At 32.2% G+C, this 21,138-nt stretch overlaps 1 protein-coding gene across 1 annotated transcript; it reads right to left on the bottom strand.

The window, feature by feature from the left end:
* Window positions 1-7,878: 7,878 nt before the first annotated feature.
* LOC125869967 (uncharacterized) lies at window positions 7,879-8,778 on the bottom strand. Its single transcript, XM_049550348.1, has one exon. It carries the CDS (start codon window positions 8,776-8,778, stop codon window positions 7,879-7,881), a length of 900 nt encoding a protein of 299 aa, XP_049406305.1.
* Window positions 8,779-21,138: the final 12,360 nt, after the last annotated feature.

Below are 21,138 nucleotides of genomic sequence, written 5' to 3'. Positions count from 1 at the left end.
AAAAACTATATATGTTAAGTTTCTTCATATATTTACTTTATGTAATGTTGGATTTACCAAATTCCAACTTTTTAAGCTTCTTTATTTAACTCCAAAAATGAAGTTACATAATTCCAGCTTCTTTATTCTTCTTGTCTCTAATACCTAGTGATTTGAATATGTTTAAGATTTTTATACATTGACAATATATTGATTTTCAAATCTAATCAGAGTTTAAGTTATGTATATCGTAAACAATACATCTAAAAGAGTTTGTGCTATAAATAAGAAAATAGTAGGTATGTTGATAGGAACCTTGTTGCTATTTCCATAAATGGTTATTTCTTGGTAAGATTTTACGTGCAACGTCTTGCACTCCCTCCAAATCGTGCCATTGACACTCCTGTGTTTATATATATATATATATATATAACCATCACGTAATCTTGACTAATTTTACTTCATAAATCACTCAATTGTGATAAATTTTGGTATAAACATCTAGTGAGAATAATGGTTTTTACTAGGAAAGGAAACACAATTATTTGGTTCTTGATGATTAGTTGAACCTTTTCGTTATTAATGAACAAGTTAAAATTTCCTTATACAATATTAAAAATACTACGTAGTACAAGTATATATGGATGCTCAAATAGGGGTAGAGATAGTTTTATATGATATAGTCGATTTCAATTTTATCTCGAATTGAAGTTAGTCGATTAATTTATTGCACTAGCTATATATATGGTTTTATTCAATTAATTAAAGCTGCTTCTTGTCTATTTAGTATGGACATTCTTTTGTGTTAATTTTGTATTTTGTATCTTTTTACTCCTAGAATTTGATCGTGTGGGTACATACTCGATTCTAATTTGATAGGCGAATCCATACCACTCATTCCCATTTAATAGAAAACCTTTAAAGAAATTACATCTAAGTTAACAAGGTAGAACAAAGTATTATCGATAAGAACAAGTGGTTTCCAATTCAGAGAGTTTGGTTTTGTTGTTTATACTACTTTTTATAACTAAACCAAGAAAGTAACAAAGACTAATATCGTAGAAGTTGTTCACATAGTAGTCAATCTCAGGGCAATATCGCTTACGTAGTTCCAACATATCTATACATAGTTGCTAGGGGTGTGTATCGGTCGGTTCAGTTTGGTTTTAAGTATTATCGGTTCGATTTATAGGTTTTCGATTTTTAAATATGCTAAACCGATAACCAAACCAATAAGATATTTGTTCTCGATTTATCAGGTTTTGGTCTTTAACGATTCGGTTTTCGATTTAACCAATAAGAAAATGGTTTCAAAACAAATGTATGACTTGTCCAACAATTTGACGCGAAATAAAAAATAGAGAAATCAAATTACTCATTGAGTGCAAAAATTCTGCGTTGTGTAGTAAAAGTATAGTTAATACTCACAATTCACAACCCTACTTGTTGCCTAACCCTTGTCGTCATTGTTGCAAACCTTACCCGTTGTCGTTCTTAGTTTTTTAGGTTTTGACATTGTGAACATAATTAAGACTAAAGTAATACTAAAACCTAAAGGGTAAATGCAGAGAGCAGAGTTAAGTAGTGTTAATTGTGTAGGCTCCTTATAGTTATAGTCTAATATAATGATTATATTAATATTTTTTGTTTGCTATTTATGTATGACTAAAAATAAAAATAGTAAACTATTATATTCTTAATGGGTTATCGGTTAACCCAATAACCCAATATTAAAAAAACCAATATCAAACTAATAACCCAATAATAATTTTTTATAAAATCATTAAATAACCGTTAACCCAATAACTAAACCAATAACCGTTAACCGTTAACCCAATAACTAAACCAATAATATTTTTTTCTGTTCAATTTATAGGTCGATTCGTTTTGCACACCCCTAATTGCTATGCTAATTTTTATCATTTTACTGACTCAAAGGATTTATATTATGGTCATGGTCTCTCAAGCCTCTAATCGTCTATTCAGATTAGTATCATACCTATATTATTAAGTAATGATAATCATAACTAACCCGAATGCATTTATATATATATCATGTATGGGAGTCAAATAGGGCAAACTAGGTTTTTTTTTTTTTGGGGAAAACTTAGTTTCATATCCGTCCTCCTTTAGTATTATACATAAAAATTGTCATTCGATAAAGCTTAAGTCTTATGATCCAAACTTGGAGAAGGTTGCGCGCCTTGCTTAAACTAGACGGGAGTGCATGTGAGAGAGCTACACGTTTTAGCAATCACGAGCTTAATAATTGTGTCCCAGCTTCTTTTTTAAAAAAAATTAATTTGGACTTGAAGTCCTTTTATTTATTCCATAAATATCCAATAATGCAAAACCATACAAAAAGCACCTAAACGGCCCACCAGCCCATCAGATTATTCCTACAAGACCCATAAACTATTGTTTCCTAATTTGTTCACTTGTATTGCCTTTCTCTGTCCGCCGCTTTAAGTCTATTCTCAATAGAGCTCTTCAACGATGAGTTCTTCACTCTTCTTCTTTGGGTAATCAGCATGCTTCATAATCAGACTATGATGTGTGATGTAGTCTGCATCTATCAAAGGTTCATGCCTTTCTCTCTTTCCTTTGTCTACATTTTCTCTTTTGAGCTGATCTTTCTTTGCTTTTAGGTGTACTCTCCGGAGTAGATTCATGCCAAGCTCTATGAGCTTTGCATTTCAGCTCTGTAAAACCATGTAAGTACTCTTTAAATTCATCATCTTTTCATGTCCTCTTTGTGCTTCTAATCCTTTGTGTTTTCCAGTTGAAGCCGAATTCGAGTACCCCAGATTGCTTCCGTGCTTCTTCATCTCGATTTCTCCGCTGGATGCTCGCTTTGATTTCAGATACGGCTCTTTGACTCTCGCCTTTTGCTGATCCCTGTATCGCTTTTTTATATAGTATAGTTGTGGAACCCTGTGGCCTCAATGATATATCTAAGCATGCTGACCATTGTTGTTGTTGTAAATTCTCTTTGTTTTAATCCTAAATGAAGGGACCTGATGTTTATCAATATTAAGAATTTTTTTTCCTAAGCTTGGTAGTTGATGAAAGTGCTGAAAAATCATCTTCTGTTTTGTAATGATTGTCATATTCGCTATGAAATCTGCTAACTGATTCGCCTCTCTAAATATATGTCAAACCTGTACATTTAATTGCTGCATTTTTTCCTGAATGTCTTCCACTTTTTCAACTATCTCCCATGGTATTCTGCAACTTCCATACATCATGTTTTTTAAAGCTAATGAGTCTGTTTCCAGTCTCACTTGACTTAAACCATTGTCTAAACAATATTGTAAAGCCTTCCATGTTGTTGTGACCTCCGCTTCCATGTTAGTGGTCTCACCTAGATTGTGTGGCTTAGCATATATAAGATCTCCATTCAAGTCTTTTATACAGTAGCCATATGAGCTCACCCCTGGATTCCCTTTGCTAGCTCCATCTGTATTGCATGTCACCCATCTTTCACTTGGTTTCCTCCAGCTGACTATCTGATAATGTAATGTTGGCTTGTAACTCTGTAACCTGTCCAGCACTTGTGACCAATGATATGGCATTCTTTTAATCCATGGAAATTTTGTCCTTACTAACTGATATATTATCAATTGACATTGATAATACAAATTAGTATAGGATACTTTTTTTCCATGTTTATAAGAATTTCTCCGTTTCCACAATTTCCACATAATAACTGCTGGAACAGCTTGCAGAATTTGTTGTACCTTAGTCGAGGCCTTGTGCTCCCACCATTTGAAGATGAGTTGTTGAAGGGTTAACCCATTTATATTAATACCTGCACAAGAAGCAAAGTGCTTCCATAGCTTTTGAGCTATGGGAGCTATTAGTAAAAGGTGTTTCATAGTTTCCATTTCCCCTTTTTCGCAGCAATAACACTTTGACACAATTGGTATTTTCATCTTCTTAAGATTGTCATCTGTGGCAATTTCCCCCATCCAAACCTTCCAAAGGAAGAAACTAATCTTGATTGGCATTCCTCTAATCCACATATATCTTCTCCAATTCTCCTCCGCCTTTCTGCTTCTCATCCTATGGTACGCTGATTTAACAGTAAACAAACTAGTCATATTCCCACACCACCATGCCTTGTCGCTGCCTATCTCCATAATTCTTGCTCTGATGTTAAAGATAATATGGTCAGCCATCTCCTCTGAAATACAATTTTTAAGCTTTGTTTCATCCCACAATCCGTTAGTGATGAAGTCTTTTACTTCTAGTTCCACATCTTGTGCCAGATCTACTTCTGTATAATATAGAGCTCCTTGCCTAGTCCAGTTATCAAACCAGAAACTTGAATTTCCAGCTTTTAGTTGCCACCAAATATCATGTTCCACTTCCTCCCTAACAGTGATCATTTTCCTCCACACCTGTGATGCTCCCAAACTTGTGGTAATCACAGGATGTAATTTCTTACAATATTTATTCCACATGTACCTTGCCCATATTGAATTTGTGGAAACTCGAAAATTCCACCACAACTTTGCAAATAGAGCTTTGTTTACATCATGCAGCGATCTAAAGCCAAGTCCTCCCTCTACCTTTGGTTAGCATAAATCTCCCCATGCCACCCAGTGTTTTCCTTTGATTCCTCCCAAATTTCCCCAAAAAAAAATTGCGAAAATTTGTTGTATTTGATCGAGCACTTTCCTGGGTAGGTTCAAAGCTGATAACATATAAACTGCATAGATTGGAGTACATTATTAATGAGTATCCATTTCCCTCCAAAGGTCAAAAACCTGTTATGCCATGTTAGAATTCTTTTGACAATTATTTTAACCATTACTTCATAGTAACTCGACTTCCTCCTTCCATAGAACACTGGACACCCCAAATATATGAAAGGAAAATTTCCTTATCGAATCTCTGTCAGCCTGCGCAATCTTATGGCCACTATCAAAGGAGTATTGTCATGAATATAAAAGAAACTCTTTGATTTATTAACCTTTTGCCCTGACACCACCTCATAGTCTCGAAGAATCCTCATCATCTTGATAATTGACCCTCTATCTCCTGACCCAAATAAAATTGTGTCATCCGCATAAGATAAATGATTTATCTCCAGGCTCCACTTTGGCAGTTCGTAACCTTTCACAGTTTCATCCATATGTAAGCTATTTAGACATCTGGATAGTACTTCTGCTACAATAATGAATAAGGTGGGTGATAAAGGATCACCTGCTTTACTCCTCTAGATGATTGAAAAAAACCATGTGAAATATCATTTACTAAAATCGAGTACCAATTGTTGGACAGAATCCTCCACACCATGTCTATTATCATTTCTGCAAAACCAAATTTTCTTAAGACTTTTGTTAAAAAAATCCAAGAGACTCGGTCATATGCCTTGGCCATATCTAGCTTAACCACTACATTGAGATTTTTGTTCCTCTTGTTAATGTCTCTGATTATTTCTTGGGCCAATAAAATATTCTCTGTAATGCTTCTTCCTTTAACAAATCCTAATTGGTTCTGTGAAATAATCTTTGGTAGAACCAAAATCATCCTCTCGTGCACCATCCTAGAGATAACTATATTGATGAAAGAACTAAGACTTATGGGCCTTAGATCTGTAAAGCTTTTCACAGAATCTTTTTTGGGCAGTAACACCAAATTAGTATGAGTTATGAACTTGGGAAACTCTTAACCACAGAAAAACGCTTTCACCACCTTAGTGACATCTTCCCCTATTATCTCCCAACAGCATTGAAAAAAATGACCCGTGAAACCATCTGGTCCACATGCGTTGCTCCCGTTTAAGTCAGAAACCACTTTGTTAACCTCTTCCTGATCTGGAAGCTTCATCATTTCTTCATTCTCAGCTGCAGTTATACTCTTGGGAATATGCTCTAACATTGTGAAGTCCTCCGCATTATTCTCCTCAACAAATTGGTCAGTGAAATACACCACTGCCCCAGTCCCAATTTCGCTCTTGGATTGTATTCTCACTCCCTGTTCTGTGATAATTTCAGAGATATGAAGTTTCTTTCTTATCCATTTAACGTACGAATGAAAAAATTTAGTATTCATGTCTCCATCTTTTAACCACTTCATTCCCGCTTTTTGTCGCCAAAATTCCTCCTCCTACCTCAAATACTTCTTCAAATCGGCTTCTACCTTACTTAGTGCAGTCCGGTTAATTGCTGATGGGTGTATTTCCAATTGTGCCTCTCTTACTTTGATGATATCCTCCAATGTGGAAATTTGTTGAAAAACATTGCCAAAAACCTCTTTACTCCATGTTGCTAATGCCTTCTTAACATTCTTCATTTTAACATGAAATTCAAGAAAAGGATCACCAATAAAATCAATTCTCCAACTATCCTCCACGATTTTCTTAAATTGTTGGTGCTTGCTCCAAAAGTTTAAGAATCTAAAAGGCTTGGTTATGGGTACCTCTTCAGTGTTGCAACTCATATGAAGGGGAGCATGATTTGATCCCTGCTGGATGAGATGATGTACTTCAGTAGAAGGGAACACCTCCAAAAATTCTTGATTCACTAAAATCTTATCCAGTCTTTTAAAAATACAGGCCTCTTCAATCCGCCCATTCCACCAAGTATATTTGCTTCCTGAAAAATGTACTTATGATAAATCACAGGTACTAATGAATGAAGCAAAATCAATAGCCTCATTTAGAGTGAAATCTAGCCCTCCTAGCTTTTCCTTCTCATTCAGAATTACATTAAAGTCTCCACCAATGATCCAGGGACACTGTACATTCTCCGCTATACTTTCTAGTTCCTCTCATAACTCCAATCTTTCTAAAGAATTGCATCTAGCATACACTGCTGAAATCATAAACTCCTTATCATTTTTTGTAAATTGAATAGTAAGATGTTGCATTGTGTCCAGAATTATGCTACCTCCCCAATCATCTTTCCAGAAACACCAGATTTTACCATTCTAATTACTCCAGCCTTATCAAAACCTAACCTCCTTTTGTATTGTTCTAACTCAGATGGATTTTGGAACGGTTCCATTAGAGCTATAAATGAGTAATGATATCTATTATTCAAATCCATTAACCTCTCAAAGGATTTTTGAGTATTAATGGACCTGATATTCCAGAACATTATATTTTGTATCATTGATCAATGTTAGATCCCCTGTCCCTGATGCTCCTTGTTTTGACTTGTAAAGGAGTTACTGCTCTACCTTTTCGTGCCCATATTTCAGACTATTGGTATGACGTGGGGACAAATCACATGCCTTACTTATCTGTTGAATGTTGTACTCCATATATGAGTCTTCTTCTGTATCTTTTTTATGCTGCAATCCTTCATTCTCATCGTCTATTAAATCAGTGCCTTTTAATATCTCTCCCTCTTCATAACAGTTCTCATTTTCCTCTCTTGATTCAGCTGCGACCAAATATTTTAATGTGGCGTCACTTTCTCTCCTTGTTGTATGTCTACTTCTTACCCCTTTACGATTTGACATCAATTCTTCTTCATTGACTCTAGCTAGTAGGTTTTTATGTTGTAAATCACCCTGTTTCTCTATTCTGCTTCGGACTTCACTAACTGTATGTTCACTTCTTGTTTCCTTTTCTTTCCCAGTCATATCTTTACTATTGCTGGAAATTCTTGTCGTATACATCAGCTTGTTGTGACTACTGCCTTGTAAACCTTGGGAAATCTCCTTTGATTGTCTCTGCTCCATTTCGATTTCCTTGCCATTTGTATGTTCCTCTTCTTGATTCAAACTTTGCTCCTGGTTACCTGTGTCCAACAGGTTAAATTTATTTCCTGTTATAATTCCCACTTTATTCCATACCTTTTGTGGTTCTTTATTTCTTCCTCCTCCCCAAAATTTACGTTTTGGTTCCACAAAATCTTCCCATTTGCGCATGTGTAGATTATCTTATTCTCTCCCCATTAACTTCGTCCCTTTGTTGTCCCCTTTACTAGGCCTTTCTTCAATCTGTTTTCCCCTATCATTGCCTGATTTCTCCTTGTATGGATGTAGTTCTGGGTGTACAACGTAGCATTGTTCTTCATCGTGCCCCTGAATCATACTCGTTTGACAGTACTTTGGGACGTAATCATAATTGATTTTGATCCACTTCTCTGCAACATCATTATTCTGCATCCGCATTCCAATTTTAATTCGTTTAGGGAACTCCCTTAGCAGATCGACCTCCACTTTTACTCGTGCACAACTTGGCTTTGTTTGATTCTTCGTTGCCATATCTACTTGTAAGGGCTTCCCTACTGCTGCTGCTAGTGAAAAAACTGCCTCCTTGCAAAAAAAATTTGGTGGGAGAGAAGGGAATGAAATCCAAGCTATCGCCGTTGTTGTTTCTTCCTCCGAATTAAACATGGGATCCCACTTTAACGTTCTCATAGGATAGGACCAATTGTTTTGGGTAATGTAAAAAGTCGGCTTCGATAACAAGTGATCATAATCTTCTAACAGAGTAGCCCTAATCAAAACATGTCGATTGCTTAACAATTCGATATTACAAGCTCTTTTTAACTCGCATTGTTTAGGGATGAGTTTTCTCAAATTTTGTATATCAAGCCAACCATAGGAAAACTTGCCAATTACTGCATATTCAAGATTTTCATTAACAATCATCTGATTCTCCTCATCCTGCTCCCATATTACTTGTGGTTCTCCATGCAGATAGGCGACTGGTTTTAGTGGAATGGATTGAACGTGGGTTGCTTTTGGTTTCAACTTCTCAACATATGAACATCCAGGTGCATACGTAATTTGGCCAACCTCAGGAGGAGGTTGACTTGTGGCCGTGGCGGCCATGGCGACCGAAAAAGGTAAAATATTGATGGCAGTTGTAGGGTTTACACAGCTGTAGTGTTAAAAATAAATAGGTTTAAAAGGGGGGAAAAAGCAAACTAGGTATATTTATATCTTATTCGAAAATCGAAACGCATCATACTACCAATAACCCACGTTTTAGCTCTAACTTTCCTCCGTTGAGTTCCATTAGAGATTATCCACTTAACCTATTAGGCACAAATCAACATAATAGTAAGTATAAGATTAAGAGAACAAAACATATGGTAAGAACTCCCAACAATAATTATATATTAGAGTACGACGTTCCTACTATGGTCATAATGCAAGAAAGAGGGAATTAGTTACTCATAATCTGATTACAAAATCTATAATTCATGTATCAAACAAAAAATAATGCTAATTAAAAAGATAAAAGAGTTAACCCTAAGAGAATTTTGCCTTTGCTCTTGATCTATACCTCCACACTATTTGTCTCTTAGTAAAAACAACCAAGTATAAACTTTTATTTTATAATAATTACAAACACCTAATAGGGCCAACAACCTAGCCTTGGGGTTGCTCCTGCAGGGTGCAAAACTTCATAAGGGCATGGGAAATTTGTCTCAGTCACGATCCAAAATGGACGTGATCACACTTGTCTATTCCTATCAATATAAGTCAGTTTCAACCCAAACGAAATGAAAGAAATGTGAAAAGATAAAGTAAAAACAAGATAAAAACAGAAAATTTATTATTTCTATTAGCATCCCAAAACTCAGTTGTCACGTGTACAAGTCACTAATACATAAAGTGTGGAATTATGACTAGAGAGGGGATGGTCTCAAGGATCTCATCTTCAAGCACCGAACCTTGAGAAGAAAGTAATGTATAAAATAAAAGTCTCAAGCCTTTGTTTCTCAAATAGAACAAAGCATAAAAAGAAGAACTAGAAGGCCCTCCGGGATGGCAAGCAACTACCTCTCAACAATTTTTTGATGGGCCTCGGAGATAGGAGAAAGAGAGCAATCACACGCTACCGGGCTCGGAACCTACACAAGTGTAGGAGCAAGGAGTGAGTACCAACGACAAGGTAGCTAGCCATCAATCTAACAAACAAGACAACTAGCTACAAATCGAGTACTCCTTTCATCCCAACCGAACCTCCTCAAACTACAACTTACATAGAAATGATCAGCTTAATCTAACAGTTCTACAATACACGGCTTACAAGGCTCAATAATCACAATCCAATAGTCACAATTCAACAACCAACACGTATCAAGTAAGTCAACCTCAATGTCAGTAGATCAATCACAAGTAACACGTGCATCAATCACAGTTAACAAATATGTCATCATAAGCATCAAAATGTATCATATCACAATAATCATATATCATATTACTAGGTGGAATCATTTCCCATCGGCTTCATATCATGTCACTAGCCAAAACCATTTTCCATTGGCTTTATATCATATCACTAGCCGGAACCATTTTTCATCCATTTTGTATCACTAGCCGAAACCATTTCCCATCAATTTTATATCATATCACTAGCCGGGACCATTTTCCATTGGTCTTACCCTCATATATCTCATCATCATGTACAACAATCAATGCACATAAGCAAGTTTACACCATAAGGAAGAGACAACAATTCAATTAATTCAAGTGTGACACTCATGCTATCAAGCATTTCATCAATCAATCAATTAGGGGTCACCACAAGGCAATTCACAAGCATTATGATCAACACATAGTCATTTCATTTAAACTCTTTTTATTCATTACAATTTATCAAGTGGAACAATGAATCCCGCACCTCATTCCCATTACTCTCAACACATACACAATGAAGGCAAAACACGAATTCTACTAGATTACAAGGTTTACGAGATCACTTGTCTTAATTCAACCAGCTAGTCACTCCAAAAGTTAAGTCTTCCCCTTTCGATCAATGTCCAAAGTCACACAAACTATAACAATCAAGTATTCATAATAATTTTTTGAAAACAACAATACACACATCAATTATTTTGAAAAATGGCTCAGTCAACTAAAAACTCATTTCCGAAAATAAGGTTTGAATCTGAAAAATCAACACTTGAAAATGTTACTCAAGGCCTTAGGAACCCATTGGTGAAAACCATTTCGAAAAAAGGACTTAAAATTAGTTCATGGTCTCCATTTAAGTTTAGAACTTGAGTTCTTGAAAAACATTGCCATTTGTCAATCAAAATCCCTCATTTTGATGTTAAAATCCATAAATAATCAAAGGGAAATGAAGTTTTAAGGTCACAAAAGCATACCCAAATGATTTAGCGCAAGAACTCTTTTCAAAATCGCATCCAAAGGTTTTGACAAGCTCAAAAATGAAAAATGGGACTTACACCCCAAAATCTCAGATCAAAACCCTTGTTTGATGTCGCTTAAGCGACCATGGGTTCGCTTAAGTGAACCCCGCGAAAATTGAGGGTCTCACTTTTGCGAACCAAGCTCCACTAAAGCGAGTTTTGGTCCACTTAAGCAAACCCCGCCCAAAAGGACTGTCTAGCTTTTGTGAGCAGGCCTTTGCTAAAGTGAAGATAGCAAAAGCGAAGGCCCTCTGCAAACACAAAAATCATCGAAAGGACCCTTGAGATTCGTTCGGAATTCTGTACATACAAATCATATATGCAAATCGATTATACTCGACGTTTCAGACTCAATGGAACCGTCGAAACATGACTCTGGGGTCTCCATGATCCCACATCCATGAAAACCATAGGAAACTAACATAACACCTAAAAAAGCCAAATCAAGCTACCTTTTAAAAAACAACCAAGACCTCACCTAGAACTAAAATCATCCCCCGAATCCAATAGAACTCTCGGAATTTCAATTTGAGCATTCGAACCCCAAATGTTGATCAAAGTCAATCCAAAGCTATTATCTCAACAATTACCAACATAGGATCTCAAATACTCAAAAAGACTCTAACTCTGAAACCGAAAATTCTCATAGACCAGATTCCATATTTAGAGACTAATTGAATTTCATTTCAATACTCGAAACTCCAAAAGAAACCGAAAACCACTTTTTAACAAGTTTAGTCTTTGAACCTCAAAACTTATGAAAATCTCAACTTTAAACTCAAAGTTCGAAACCAACTTTCAAAATTCAATCATAAAAGGCTCGGGATCAAGATCGGGAGAAGCAAAATGGTAAGTTTTTTGTAGCACAATTATTTTATTTTGAGTGGCTATATGCAAAAGTTCTCCTATATTTAATAGGTAAATAAAAATTATATTAAAGTTGTCTTACCTAGTGAACATGGCAAAGTTTTTTCAATACAACAAAATTTAAGCAATTCTTCTAATTTTCAATTTTTAAAATAAAATTAAGCACCAACAGATAATTTCGTAAGCCATCATATATGTAGTTCAGTAGTTCAACCATTTTATAGCTTTAAAGATGTTAATTTGACGGGCATATCATTAACAATATCAGTAAAAATATTAATATAATGATTAAAAAGTTTAGTCAACAGAAAAATATTACTTTTAAGTTTAAAATTTTGAATAATTGAATCAGAACTTGTTTGATGATAAAAATTATTCACTTTTTCAGAATATTTTTTTTAATTAATTTAAAAATTAGTATTTAGCCATGAAAATTCAAATCCAACTTGAAGTTGCAGTTCAAATTGAATAACAACTTATCACCTGTTTTCAACTCATGTTTTTCTTTAAATGTTATATTTATGTCAATTTAATCGTGAACATTATTTAAAAAAAATATATTCATAAATATGACTAAACACAACTCTATTTTTAAATCTAACTCCATAGATTTCAATAATAGTTCTATATACCTTAACACCAAATAGTGTGTATAACTAATACATATATTAGTTAATAGTTATACATAAATTGAAAAAAAAAAATACTAATAACTTATAAAATTAACTCATTCATTATTTCTTTTAATGCACTTTACCAATATCTACCTCCTACTAGAAAGATAATAATATAGTACTTGATCACCCATCCTTCAAACTGGATATTTGATAATAGCAAAAAGGGGTGTTTGGACCAATCTTCAATTTGGGCCAAAGTTATATTCTTTATATTTTAATTTATATAATTTACTATATCAAATAAATTGAAACAGACCAACAAAACTTGTAGTAGAATAGTAAATACTCTTTCATCTTTAATCAGAGATCTCGAATTTAAATTTATATGAAGACGTTTTATGTCTACTGTAGACTTTCCGGAGTTGCATGAGGGAATAGTAGTTTCATGGAAAAATGTGACTGACCATTTGAAAATTAGGAAGTTGTAGCGGGATACTAGCTTTGATGTCATCCATCATATCAATCAAATCAAATACAGGCTTTGGCATACAATTTAAATAGAAATAAATAAGGTAATGTCAAATGTATGTGATTTGATTTGTATCTATACTAGCTCCTGACCTTCGTCACTACTGTACACAATGAAGAAAAAAGCCTGCACAAAATAATTTTCATTCATGACATTCAACTTTGTTTAACTCATTGCACCTACCTACAACCTATAAGCTATAAATCCAAAATTCTACATCTTCTCTAGTTTTAAATTGGTTAGTGTATTTTGTTTAAATTGATACAATTATCAAGCACAAGGAAAGAAATACCAATATGTTATAAGAGGTCATTGGTAGCTAGATAGAGTTATATAGATATTATTAATGTTGATTTAATTATACAAATACTAATTATGTAACGTTTAGTTATGTGAGTTTATTGGTGAGATGATTGTAATTATTTTAGAGTTATTCAAAAAAAAATTAAAGCATTTTTACCTTGTTAATGACTTATCCAACATAAATTTAATTAAATCAGTAAGTTTTGAATATCAATAGTTTAATCGATGAAAAACATATAAAATTGGTTAAGACCATCTCCAACTCAATCTATTTTATTCTTCATTCCCTAGAGAGAAATAGATAATTGAGTTTCCAATCACACTCTAAAAAACTCTCTATTCTCAATTGAGAAAATGGTCTAAAACCCCCCTAATCTATTACCCAATTCTCAACTACATACTTAGCTTATTTTTTACGGGGGTTCTATTACCTCCCTAAACATTTTAAAAGTATAATATATACCCCTTAAAAACGCATGCCCAGATTTATATGAAAAAGTGAATTTCATGCGCCCTGCCACGTAATATTACCTTTTTAAAAAAAATCCTTTATTCTGCATTTATTTTTCATCTATATTTCCCTCTTTCACTTTCCTTTTCCATTACTCTTTTATTTTGATCTGACAAATTGATTTTCCAAATTTGAGGATACATTCTATTATTGTCACCATCATCTTCGAGCTTCACCGAAGTTATGAACACTAGAAAAATTTTGATGCTATGTATTGAAGCTAGAATTTAACAATGTTGAGAAACCCATTTTGATTATTGGGTGTTTTTCATTTAATGGGGTTTTCACCCAATGATTTCATTGATGAATTCTACTCCATTGATGGATCAACTACTTGATGATTTTTTCTCCATTAATGACTCTAAAGTTCGATCCTCTTGATTTTCAATTTTGATTTTGAGTAATTGTCAATATTTCGCACTAATGAGAAGTGAATTTATGTGAGAAATTTGTGGTTTGAGAATGAAAGTTACCTTAATGATGAGAGGTTAGTGAGGGCGGCGACCTGGTGGTGGAGCAAAGCCGTCGTCGATGACTTTCAATTTTGATTTAGAGTTATTATCAATTTTTCACACCGATTAGAAGTGAATTTATTGTGAGAAATTTGTGATTTGAAAATAAAAGTTAACTTAATAATGAACGGTCGGTGAGGGCGGCGACCTGGTGGTGGAGTAGAGCCACCGCCAATGTTGTTTTGACGAAGAGAAGAACAAAGACAATAAAAAGTAGCCGATGTTTCTTTGATGAAGAGAAGAAGAAAGACGATTAAAAAAATTAAAAGAAATAAAAATAATAATATAATATTAAGGATAATTTATTTTTAAAAAATCAATTGTCGTTACTTTAAGTGATAATTTTAATTATTATTAATTTTCACTATAAAGTATGCACAAAATTTAAATGATACGATTGAAAATTTTAATTTTAAAATACAACACTTAACATAATAATTTAAATACAAAATAACAATATAATACATAACATAATAATTTTAAAAATCACAAATATGATTTAGTAATCCGGTAGATCGTTTTTAGATTTAATAATATTCGGAAAAAATTAGTGTATGATCCAAAGAATTATTGTACTTGTGATTGCGGTTGTGCTTGTTGATCTCTTTTTTCAATTATTCATAGTTGTTCTTTAATGTTTTAAAATAAATATAATTTTATATTAAATAAAGAATTTAAAAAATAAAATTTTATATTACATGAAAATTATATAAGGTGATTATTTTGAAAAAAGAAAGATCAAATTTATATTATGAAAGAAAAATTAAATAGAAATAAAAATAATAATATAATATTAAGGAGAGAATAGAAGATTTTTTTTTAGAGAATAGAATAAAATAAAAAATCGAATCAAAGTTGATTATCCGAAAAATAAATAAATATTAAAATTTTATATTTGAAGAGTAAAATAAAATGTAAGGTTGGAGATGCCCTCGTATTCTCTTTCGAGTGGCAACTCTGTGTGAGATGTTGCACGTAAACAATCGTACTCCTTATTTCCTATACAGTATGAAACCTTTATTAGGGAATCAATGAGTTCCATATTATATTCTTCAAAATATTGTTTAAGAAAAGTTATATTTAAATTTATAATATACTTTTTAAGAAAAGTTTTTAATTGTGTTATTTATTTTTAAAAATACTTAAAATTTGATATAATAAATTAATAGAATTGGCTATTAATCTATGCTCATGAATAAGATAAAAACATAAAAGAAGGAAGTATACCCAAACATAGGTTAGGATTCACTTGTTAACTATGGGAATTATTGGGGAGAGATATGAGATAAAGCCCTTGGTGACAAGAAATAACAAGATTTTAACTAAAAAAAACTTCGCTTTCAATAGTCCCCATGCTTTTATAAATGCTATGTTGAACCCTTTCTTTGCTTCGAATGAAACCAAAAAATTCTCTTTTTCTTTATTTGATTTTGTTTTTGTTTAAGTACTAGGTATTCAGAATTCATTTCATGTTATGTAGACTATTAGAAGGGAAAATATTCTCTACAAAAAATTTCTCTATTTATTTTAAGCTCAAATTTAAAATATCTGATATAAAGAGATCTCATTCATTCCATTACACCACATTACAATAATTTGAAGCATTAAATACGCTTGTCTCTTGAAATCGTTAATTGTTTTCAATTATTTATTAGGAAATAATTTTATCCGTATTCGGTATTTATTATATCAAACCTTCGAGTACAACACATGTATCGTGTGATATACTTCAATGATATCTATAATCACTTTAAAGTGCAACTCTAAATAAACTTGTTTTAGATTTATAATTTTATATATCAACAATGTGCAAATAATTTTTATTAGAGTAAAGACCATTTTCTTGTAGTGCTATAGAGTTCATATTGTGTTGGCTTGAAACGCTAATGTTCCCTTGGGAGTTGGGACTATGACATTATTTTAAGTGAAATATGTAGCCTTTTACTTTTTAGAAATTTACATTCAGCGCCAGTAATTAGTTGCTGTGATTTAAGTGGATAAAATGATTAAGCTTTAGCTAACCTACTATTCCTACACTTGACAACACTTTAAAGTATACGGTGGGATCCCAAGATATTCTTCAATGAACATCTAAAATCTTCGTATATTTAATTTGATCGAATGACTTGAGACGCTCTTATACTTAATTTTAATTATCAATTCAAATTTTTTATTTACTTATTTGATCTGTTGAAGTTTGATTAAATTTAGATTCGCGCTGAAAAGTCATCTTTATTAGGACCGCTATACCTCCATTATTGAATTTTCCAACACAAATCTAAATTTAATCAGACTTCAATATGAATAACGAACACGGAATAGAAAACCAAGAAAGAAAACATCACCAATTACACATGGACTTCCACATTATTTTTAATGACTTATTAGAAATTAAATGTTGATAAATAAATAATATAAAAAAAGAAAGTGTCATTCTTTTCTTTCTCATTATCCGCTCATTTCCTACTCCATTTTCTTCTCTATGTTTGGAGAAAATTTCGCTTATGAGTAAAATTCAAACAACATATATTGAAAAATTAATTACATAAAAATGGTATGGCGAATAATGGGTTTGTCGGTGTTACTTTTTCTAGCAAAAATTGCTTCTTCTTTTTTTCTAAGAAAATAATTTGTTTTTTTTTTAATATGAATTTTTTTAGAGAGAAAAATAACTTCCTTTGGAAGTGGAGCAAAAGAAAAATACATAGAGAAGAAAGAAAGAAAGAAAAAGTATTCCTTGGTAGGGTGGCGCAACGTTCTTTTTATTTTTTTTAATCGAAAATGAGAAGAGGAAAGGGTATTTTTAATTTTAATTTTAATTTTAAAATTTTCCCCTTTTTTATTCTTCTTTTGATTATATGTATATTGAAAAAATCCTTTTAGCCAGAAAATTTGGCCAGAATTTGGTCAGAATGGTATTTATCTATATTATTTTATCTTTTTAAATATTTTTTTCTTTTTAACTTTAATACTTTTTAACTAAAAAATGAAAAAAAGATCAGTTTATTTTAAAATAAAAAAAATATTATAATTTTTATAAATTTCTGGCCATTTAGCATTACCCTATGTATATTTTTAATGAAAATTATTAACCCACTTTCTTAATACGGGTAAACAATAAATATATTTTAATTCAATAATAGTAATGTCACATCAATTTGATCAATGATCAGATGTGTTTAAAATGTTGAGTTTCATTAAGTTTAAGTATTCATTTGACAAACTCGTGAATATAAAAGAGTTCAATTGACAATTCAAATCAAGTATAAGAATCTCTGAGGTCATTTCATCATAAAGGTCTAAATAATTTCCCCTCAATTTATTTTAAAACTTTAAATTTTTCATTAAAAATTAAACTTGTTCCTCAACTTTGAATAACTTTCATTTTTCTTCCTTATCTTATGTAATATTTATTTTACCCATTGACATTTTTCAATTATCCTTCTATGTAATACCTTTTTATTGTAAAAGAAATACAAAATAAGTAACTGGTTAAGTAGATACTCTTTCCTATCCCAAAGCAAATAACTCTTTCCGCAATGAAGTTTTTTGTGGTCTCTCCGAATATTTTAGCAATTTTGGATGCAAACTTAATTAATTACCACTATAAATTCCGCCGCTAAAAAGAAATCAATTGCCACTAAATATCTTATTAGGAAAGAAAAATGACTATCATGTGACATCTCCATGAATATCTAGGCAATGTTTCTCTATGATCAATAATTCAACATACTTCTGGTCAAGTGCAGAAACTATATAGCATCCTAATCTATATACTAATATACCATTTATACAATGCCTAAAGGTTTTTTAATTATTACTAATGTTTAGATTTTAGGATCCATAGACTAAGATATATGTGCTAATTAACATGCAAATAGGGACTTCATGTTTATACATCAGAGTAATCCCTTCATAATTTGTGGACCCTCAAAGTCAAAAGTTGTTGCCTAGCTAATTAATCTATGTTAAGAGATAACGGTAACAAAATATAAAGGGTGTAACATGCAACCTCTTTTGACTTTTTGGTAAAAAAAATTTTGAAAAAGGTTAGGGGCCTCTTGTTTATACTCGATTATTTTACATCAAGGATATCTCTTGTATACTTTTTTATTTTGTTTAACTAGTGAAATCTCAATACATAAGAATATGTATTACTACTTTAATTTTTAACTGTTAAATTAGTTAGTAAATATAAATACTGAGTGCGAATAAATTTTTACGTATCTATTAAAATGTTTAAAAGTTAATTTTTACATATCTATAAAATATCTCAAAAAATAAATTTGTCCTTGACTCTCTCTCATGAATTAACATATCTTGATTTTTTGTTAAATAAGAAATACTTATTGTTTTTGGCTCGGATTAAGATCGTATAAATAGTACGAAAGAAAAAATAAAAAACGAATGATACTCCATCCATGTGTTAAATGCTATATGTACTTATGTCGGTTTTATTGGAAAATGCATACATGTTTAAATATGAATTGTGAGTACAAGTCTTGTTTTTTTAAATAAAATGAAGTGAACGTGTTAGTACATAATGCGTAGTACTCCCTCCGTCCCTATTTACTTGTCCATATTTCCTTTTTTGGTTGTCCCTATTTAGTTGTCCATTTTGACAAATCAAGAAAGGACAATAAATTTTTTCCTATTATACCCTTATTTACACTTCTTGAAAATTGTAAAAGTGTATGTTGTTTTCCTCCAATTTATTTCACTTTAATTCAAATAAGTGGTTGTAATTTTGAAGTAAAAAGTTGTCATAAGGGTAAAATTGTAACTTCACTGTGCTAATCATTGTTGTCTTAATCTGTGTGTCATTTCTAAAGTGGACAACTAAAAAGGGACGGAGGGAGTATTAGACATGGTGAAAATTAAGAAGTAATGTTAAGAATTTGGAGACGATTTTTAAGAAAGAAGTATCTAATCATGTGAATTTTTAATTTATTTTTTGGTTAAAAATATCTCATATACTTTGATGGATGATGGGTGGAATAATAATAATGTAATGGGAGAATTCAGAATAGAGTTCTATTATATTTGTATTCAATAGCGAATCAAAATTTTGATTAAGAGATATTAATATATAAAAAACTAAAATAATCATGTAGAAGTTATTACTTATCAAGGAAGTTTAATGTATGATACCATATATATATAATATTTTTACCTAACTATACAATATTATTTTTTGATAAAAGAGACGTCAATGACACCCCAAATAGATGTGATTTAGCTATTGTCTGCAGTCTGCACTATTTTATATTTGCTCACATGTAATAACTACAAGTTCAATTATTGTTTTTGTTATATAGTTGAGTGTGAACGAAAACTTTTACTAGGGGCACAATCAAGTCTGAGGATCCTTTACTTTTTTTGACACATGGATAGTGGGGGCTCCTCTTATAATGAAAGCAAATGAAAAGTACTACTTCCGTTATTTCTAATTGAGAAAATACATAAAAATCCATTTAAATTTGGTCGGGTGATTTACTTTAATATTTAAATTTGGTCGGATGATTTACTTTAATATTTAAATTATACGGGCATTTAAATACCTACCTAAGATCTTTCAAATGAATTAAAGACCACCCTGAGATTATTATACCGCTCTCACTTGCCACATCATAGTCATGTAAGTGCCACAACATAGTCATGTCAGCACCACATCATTAATTAATTTTTTTATTAATTATTTTCACAAATTTTTCTTTAACACTTCTTAAAATTAATTTACACTAAGTAATTAATTACAAATGCATTTTCTAAAGCTAAAATTTAAAATGTGGATCCATTTTTATTCCCCCATACCCAGCCCCACCGACCCCTTTTTTAATTTCCCCTCATACCCAGCCCCCACCCACCCCCTTCACTTCTTTCTTCTTCCTTCTTCTTCACCATTTCTAGCTCTTAACTGTTCATTTTTTTTCCTCTTCATATTTTCCAATAAGCTCCACCACACCTTTATTTATAGAGTCCTAAACCTTTTTCCTACCAGAAAAGGACTAACCAATCTTAAACTTTTTCCAAAAAGAAAAACCTATTTATGGTAAGAAACTCAGGGGAAATAAAACCCAACAAATCTCCCCCTTGGCCTGAATTTCTGACAAAATAAATTTGTCCACTTTCTTCACACAATCTTCAACAGCTTGTATCTCTTCTCCGTAACCTCTTTCGCAAAATATATGTCTCAACACAGAGAACCTCTCTGAAACAATTTCTCCAACAAAATCTTCATTATTGTAAAAAAGGTTGCGGCTATAATTACACCCACCAAGATGAACACCCGATTTTTTAACCTGGTTCAACAATCGATTATCGAACTACTGGACCTGGCTCCATCATTGAACATCCAATATGGCTACATCATTGAACCATTGAACCATGGCTATATCACTAAACTTAGCTCTAATACCACTTGTTAGGATCGAAAAAAACCATGTGTCATGTGGAAGCTAGCAAAACAAACCTTGAAAGACCACGAGTAAGAAGACAAACGAAAAATATGCCAAAAGACACAAAAATTTAACGTGGTTCGATCAATCGATCTATATCCATAAAAGAGATGAGCAATCCACTATAAATATGAGATTACAAAATATAGAGAGAAACAACCTTAACCAATTCACTCGGAATGCATGAGAGGTTCACACAAGTAATAACGTATCAAACTTGTGTACCACAA

The sequence above is a fragment of the Solanum stenotomum genome, chromosome 7, assembly GCF_019186545.1.
Source record: "Solanum stenotomum isolate F172 chromosome 7, ASM1918654v1, whole genome shotgun sequence".
Taxonomy (NCBI): Eukaryota; Viridiplantae; Streptophyta; class Magnoliopsida; order Solanales; family Solanaceae; genus Solanum; species Solanum stenotomum.
The sequence above is the reverse complement of the archived record's forward strand: the minus strand, read 5'-3'. Positions and strand labels throughout refer to the sequence as shown.

Bases quoted from the DNA above. Each gene is read 5' to 3' on its own strand.
- LOC125869967 (XM_049550348.1), bottom strand. From the start codon at position 8,778: ATGGCCGCCACGGCCACAAGTCAACCTCCTCCTGAGGTTGGCCAAATT.